At 44.6% G+C, this 6162-nt stretch overlaps 1 protein-coding gene across 3 annotated transcripts in view; it reads right to left on the reverse strand.

Moving 5' to 3' along the window:
- Positions 1-2267, reverse strand: part of ACVR1C (activin A receptor, type IC) — a 136061-nt gene extending 133794 nt beyond the window's left edge. For 2 of the 3 annotated variants that reach the window (XM_006880792.1, XM_006880791.1), the window contains exon 1: positions 1988-2130. In XM_006880792.1, coding sequence (XP_006880854.1) covers positions 1988-2057 — 70 coding nt within the window. In that variant the 5' untranslated portion in view covers positions 2058-2130. Of the gene's footprint in view, positions 1-1987 lie in introns of all 3 variants that reach the window. The other variant, XM_006880790.1, reaches the window with a different exon arrangement.
- Between the last annotated feature and the right edge of the window lie 3895 nt (positions 2268-6162).

A 6162-nucleotide genomic window follows, 5' to 3' on the forward strand; every position in this document is an offset into this window, starting at 1 on the left:
TTTAAAAAAAAAAGGTCTTCAGGCAAGCTGTTAGTTCCGCAAAGAAAAAAAGGGTGTGCCAACAACCTACAGAGATAGTTTCCCATGTGTCCAGTCAAGACTGTGATATCTGGAAGACTATTATTGGTAGGCCTTATTAAGTCAACCCAAAGAAAGGCAGGTTATTTGAATTTGCTAGGCTCAGAAGGAGAAAGATGAGCTATTTCCTTTCTGCACAATTTACCTCTGCAAACCCACTGGAGGGTCAGCTATGAGTTGTTTCAACTCCATGGTTCACAACAACTAACGTCAAGGAGCTTTATAGATGTGATGCATTACATGTTGCACTGCTAACCATAGAGTAAATTATTCAAATCTACTAGCTGTTCCTCAGGAGAAACACAACCTATAAAGATTTCTAGCCTCAGAAATCCATGGAGGATCTCCTTGAGTTGAACTTGGCTCAGGCACAGTGAGTTTGGCTTGATTTATTAAGTGATTAAGAGTATTTTTGAGTGTACCAAGTTAGATTCGTTTCCATTCAATCCTTAGAAACATTCCCACAATGAGTTTCCTCCCCACTGATGAATTTACTATGTATGTATTTTCTTTTATCTCGTAATCTTACTAATGGTACTTGCTCTCTGATTTCTTAACAGCCAGTGGCTGTTCAAAGATCACTAGAATGCAGCAGCTCACAAGAAGAGGATAAAAATGATTATACAACTCAAAGAATGTAAATAATGTAATAGGAGTCACTTGACAAGGTGTATTATTTTTGCTGTGTTTATCTTCAAACAGAATAAGAAGAAAATAAATTATTAAAAATAACTAGATGGCTCTAATCCTCCGATTTCATTAATTAATCTTTTCCAAGAATTAAATGTTCAGTTAAATATTTTATTGAGTGATTCTCTCAGGCCATCTGAGACACTGACATCTGTAAATGACAGCAATCCTACTATTCAAAGCATTCTCCCGCACATGTCACTACCCACCCTCATATATAGCTCTATTAATGTCAAACAGATTGTCATCTGGGGAAAATAAAAATACATCAAAATCACATTCGGACAGCATACAGCTCTAAAGAAAAACAGTAGGGTGGTTTGTTGGGTTTTTTTATTGTACAAATGTCTTAAATGTCTGATTGAAATGTTTAAAGAATGAATTAGCCAGAAATAAGCTTCTGATCTACATAACCCAGACTAATACTGCAATTAAAATAGTTTTGGAGTTGATTTTAGCAAAAAAAAAGTATTTGTCCCAGTTCTTGTAAACACTATAAAGAAACGTTTGGTTTCTAGCTGGGGCTGAGGGCTCTGTTTAGCCTATCAATGCTCAGACCTGCTATAAACGCTGGGGCGCTTGCCAGAATTTTTTTCCCCCCCATTCCACTCTTAGTAAAGATCGTACCTCGAAAGCAAAGTGCGTCGTAAACCATGGAGGTTTAAGCTCCCATTCTCGCCTCCATACCGTATAAGCAGTGACTTTTGAGGTACCCCTTACCTCCTAATACTGAAGATGAATTGCCTCTCCGCCAGCCCCAACACGATGTTACCATCCTGGCGCAGCCCCCCAGAGCTCAGCACCTGTTTGCCTCCTGGCTCCTGCAGGGTAAACTTGCGGGGCCACCCATCTCTCAGCTAGCCTTGCACAAACCCACAAACACTCCTACTCCCTCCATGGCAAACAGTCCTCAAATTCTCCGTAACTCACCTCACCCTTACCAACTACGCCCACAAGCCCTGTTGCTTCTTCCCCCGTCCTGCCGGTTTCATCCCTAACACACCTGTCTGCCCCCTCCAGCTGACAGACTCGAGGTGCCCACGCTGTGCTCTACCCTGTGTCCTTGCAACTGACTGGGGCTTCTAACTCCTCTCTGAAGGTCAGCTTACTCCGCGCACCCCAATCCTCTATCCGCCGCCCCCCCCCCGCTTCCTCCCCCTCCCCCGAAGACCGCCCCGACTCCCACCTGGCAGGTGCTGGGAAGGGACGCCCGCCGTACCTGCAGAGAGCTCGGCGGCGGCGAGCAGCAGGAGCACCTGGCGGAGCGCGGAGCGGAGCACCCGGGTCATGGCCACCAGGCGGGCTCCGGGCGGCGAGGCTCCACAGCGCAGCGAGGCGGTCGGGGCAGAGCGGGCTGCTTTGAAGTTCAGGGAGAGAGCAGCCGGGACCCCCTTTTGAAGTGTGCGGTTGACTCTAGTCAGCACGGGCGCCCCCTCTCCCCGCCTCCCCCATCCCACGGCCCCCGCGCTGGCGGTGCGCGTGGCTCTTGCCACTGCCCCTGCGGCGGCCGCCAGGGGGGTGGGGGCGCGGCAGAGCCCGCCCCCGCCGCGCCTCCGCCCCGCGCGCCCTCGGGCTGCCGAGGGCCTGCTGTGAGCGGCGGGCGGCAGAGGCGGCTTCAGCGCCCGCGGGGAGACCGCCCCAGCCGGGACGGGAAGAAAGGAGGGAGAAGAGGGCCGAACCCTCGAGAGACTCGGTACTCCACGCTGCGGGAGGAGACGGAGAGCCTCACTGGGACTTTAAGAAAACTTAAATCTCACAGCCAAGACTTCCTCGTGGTTTGCTCTATACTGTTATACAGAAGATCCACCTCCCAGGACTTGTGATCTTCATTTGAAGATTTTTCAAATTGGGCTGCACCTAGAGACAGCCTGGCACTCTCTGCCCGGCTCCCTACGTGTCTTCCCGGCTTAAGCTCACACCCAGTCCAAGCAGAGCACTCGACTGGGAAGGGCGCCCTCTTTATCTAGCCCTGGGAATGACTAACTAACTGCATGTGGGACCTCTAGCTCTGGTGGGCCATTTGGAGACCACATCCCAAAGAATAGACAACCAAAGCTAGACTACTTAAACCAGGGGATTTTTGTGGTCTGCAACGTCCTGTGATCCAAGTTTGTAAATATAGAACCAGTATCATCTAAGTCTTTTCAGTTCCTTCCATCTCAAAGTTGGGCAATGATTAAGGATGACAGGAGAAGAATCGATGCATTTGAGTTGTGGTGTTGGAGAAGATTACTGAATATTCCACAGACTGCCAAAAGAACAAACCAGTACGTCTTGGAGGAAGTGCAACCAGAGTGCTCTTTATAGGCAAGGATGGCGAAACTTAGTCTGACATACTTTGAGATTTGGGTTAGTAGGGACCAGTCCTTCGAAAAAGAAACCAAGATTAGAAATGTGGAGGGTTATGGAAAGATAGGAAGACTCTTAGCACGTGAATGAACACATTATCAGTGGGCTCAACTAAGAGAGGATAAGGATGGTACAGGATAGAGCAAATTTCAGATGTATAACTCACAGGGTCACTAAGAGGCCTCATCAACTTGATGACAATTAACAACAACGCTCTCAACAAATCACACACTGAGAGGGATTAAGGAAAGGAAGGGGTATTAAATTCAAAAATTGTTTCACTCCCTGGAGCCTTATAATCAAATGAGTGTACTTTCCACATGAACTGTGGTTGAAAATATAAAAGCAGCATAACAATTAATGAAAATTAGCCTAATCTCAATTAACCTATGTAGCCTGTGCATTTACAGAAAATGAATGGAATCACTTTAACAACATAAAAAGCCGAGGATCCAATACTGGTGTTATCACACCTGTTTGAGAGTTCCTTGGAACGTGATTAAGTTATACAAATCAGGTGCTTGTAGTAAGAGACATTACTAGCTTCTTTATCTTACTTAGTATTAAATAACATAAATGGGGGAAAGCACAAACAAAAAAAATCTCATTTCTGTCACAGAAATGAATTGATTCGTAGTAAACTCTCCACCTGGTTTCTGAGGTTATAAATACACGGCAGGGGATTGCCTATCTTTCTCCTGTGGAACTGTCAACAACATGTTACCTTTATTTTTTTTTAATAAAATGTTTACACTAGTTTACTTACAAAGTGTGTACACATTTTCTCACCAGATCTTCCCTATTTCCTTTACCCATCTCTCCCTCCACCCATCAAATTGTGTGACCCTATGACTAAGCCCGAAGATTCTCACCACAACAATTGACAGCATCAGGATGGATGGTGAAAAGATTGAGGTTGTTCACAGCTTTAGTCCGCTGGGCTCCACAGTCAACACTCTTGGCACCAGCAGCCAAAAACTTAAAAGACATATTGCCCATGGGAAAATCTGCTGTTAGGGACCTCTCCAGAGTACTGAAGCGCAATGGTGTCTCTCTGGAGACTAAGGTGCATCTGATACAGGCTATGGTCTTCGCAATCACTTGTTATGCAACAGAGAGTTAGACAATGACCAAGGAGGATAGAAGGAGAATTGATGCCTTTGAGCTGTGGTGCTGGAGAAGAGTATTGAGAATACCATGGACTGCTAGGAAAACAAACAGATTTGTCCTGGAAAGGGTTAAACCGGGTGGCTCCTTGGAGGCAAGGATTCTGAGGCTTTGTCTGACATACTTTGGTCATGTTGTAAGGAGAGACCGGTTCTTGGAGAAGAACATCATGCTTGGGAGGGTGGAGGAACAGCGCAGGAGGGGAAGGATCTCTATGAGGTGGATTGACTCAGTGACTGGGGTAATCGGGATGGGTGTGTCAGAGACAGTGAGATTGGCACAGGACAGAGCAGAGTTTAGGGCTGTTGTACATAGGATTGCTATGAGTTGCAAGTGACTCGACAGCACATAACAGCAACAATGACTAAGTCCCACTTCCTACCCCTCTACTCCCACTCTACCATGTTGCATCCTCATACACATTTTGCAATAATGGTCTTATATATAGTATTTGTCCTTATAGGACTGTTAGTTCACTCAACTTAGTGCTCTCCAGTCCCTCGAGATGTTTGATACCTTTTGAGAATCAACATAACTACACCACCAGAGTTCCCTAAATAATAGAAGGAACTGGTGAAATGATGTCTTTACTATCAAAGGTTCCTAGGGCCACAGCATTTTGTATTCTGCCAATATTCTGTGGAGCTCCAGTAGTCTAGTAGGTAAGGAGTTGCACTGCCAATCCAAAAGCACAAGGTTGGAATCCACCAGCTTCTCTGACCAAGAAAGGTGGGCAATCTGCCTGTGAAAAACGACTGGAAGGTCAGCTATGAGTTGGCTTCAACTCAGTGGTCACACACACCCCCTAAAAACTGGCAGTTCCAACCCCCCCCAATGGTACCAAAGAAAACTAATTATCTACTTTTATTAGGATTTTTTTAAAAAACAAAACACACACACGCTCTTTGTCATTGAATCAATTTTGAGTCATAATAATCCGATGTGTTACAGAAATAACTGAACTTAATAGGGTTTTCCACCTCTAATCTTTCTAGTTTATAGATGCATCTTTTCACTATACATTATCCAATCTGTATACTGACCAAATAATCTGAGGAGCTGGACTATATGAAGAAGGTCGGGGCATCAGGACCAAAGGAAGAAGTTTTAGTAACAACCTGTGTTATGCAGTTGACCCATCCTTTTTCATAGTACAAAGGACTAAAATATTTTCTAATGAAGGTCAAAGACTTCAGAATGGATTACACCTCAACATAAAGAAAACAAAAATCTTCACAAATAGACCAATAAGGAGCAGCATGAAAAAGAAAAGATTGGTGTAGTCAAGGATTTTATTTTACTTGGATCTCCCATCACAAACAGCAATCAAGAAATTAAACAACATATTTCATTGAGCATATCTGCTGAAAAGACTCCTTGAAAGTGTTGAAAAGAAAAAATGTCACTTTGAGAACTAAAATGTGCCTGACCCAAGACAGGGTATTTTTAATTGTCACATGTGCAAGCAAAAGGCTGGACAGTGAATAAGAAAGGTTAAAGAAGAATTGATTTCTTTATGATGTCAGGGAAGAATGTTGACTATAGCACGAACTGCCAGAGCAACACTTGTGTCTGTGAAGAAATACAGCCAGTATTCAACTAAGAAGTGTGAATGGCAAGATTCTCTCTCATGGACTTTGTGTTATCAGGAATTACTAGCCCCTGGAGAAGACCCACCAGCTTGGTAAAGCAAAGGGTCAAGGTGGCGGAGAAAAAAAAGAAGATTTTCAATTTGTTGGGAAAATCACAGTTGCTGCAACCATGGACTTGTGCATCACAACAAATGTGAGAACAATGTGGGACCAGGCAATGTTCCATTCTGTTGTACATACACTTACTGAATCAGGAATGACTCATAGGCACCTAACAGCATTTTTT

This window comes from Elephantulus edwardii, unplaced genomic scaffold, assembly GCF_000299155.1.
Source record: "Elephantulus edwardii isolate Elephantulus edwardi_28Jun2011 unplaced genomic scaffold, EleEdw1.0 scaffold00010, whole genome shotgun sequence".
In the NCBI taxonomy this organism is placed as follows: Eukaryota; Metazoa; Chordata; class Mammalia; order Macroscelidea; family Macroscelididae; genus Elephantulus; species Elephantulus edwardii.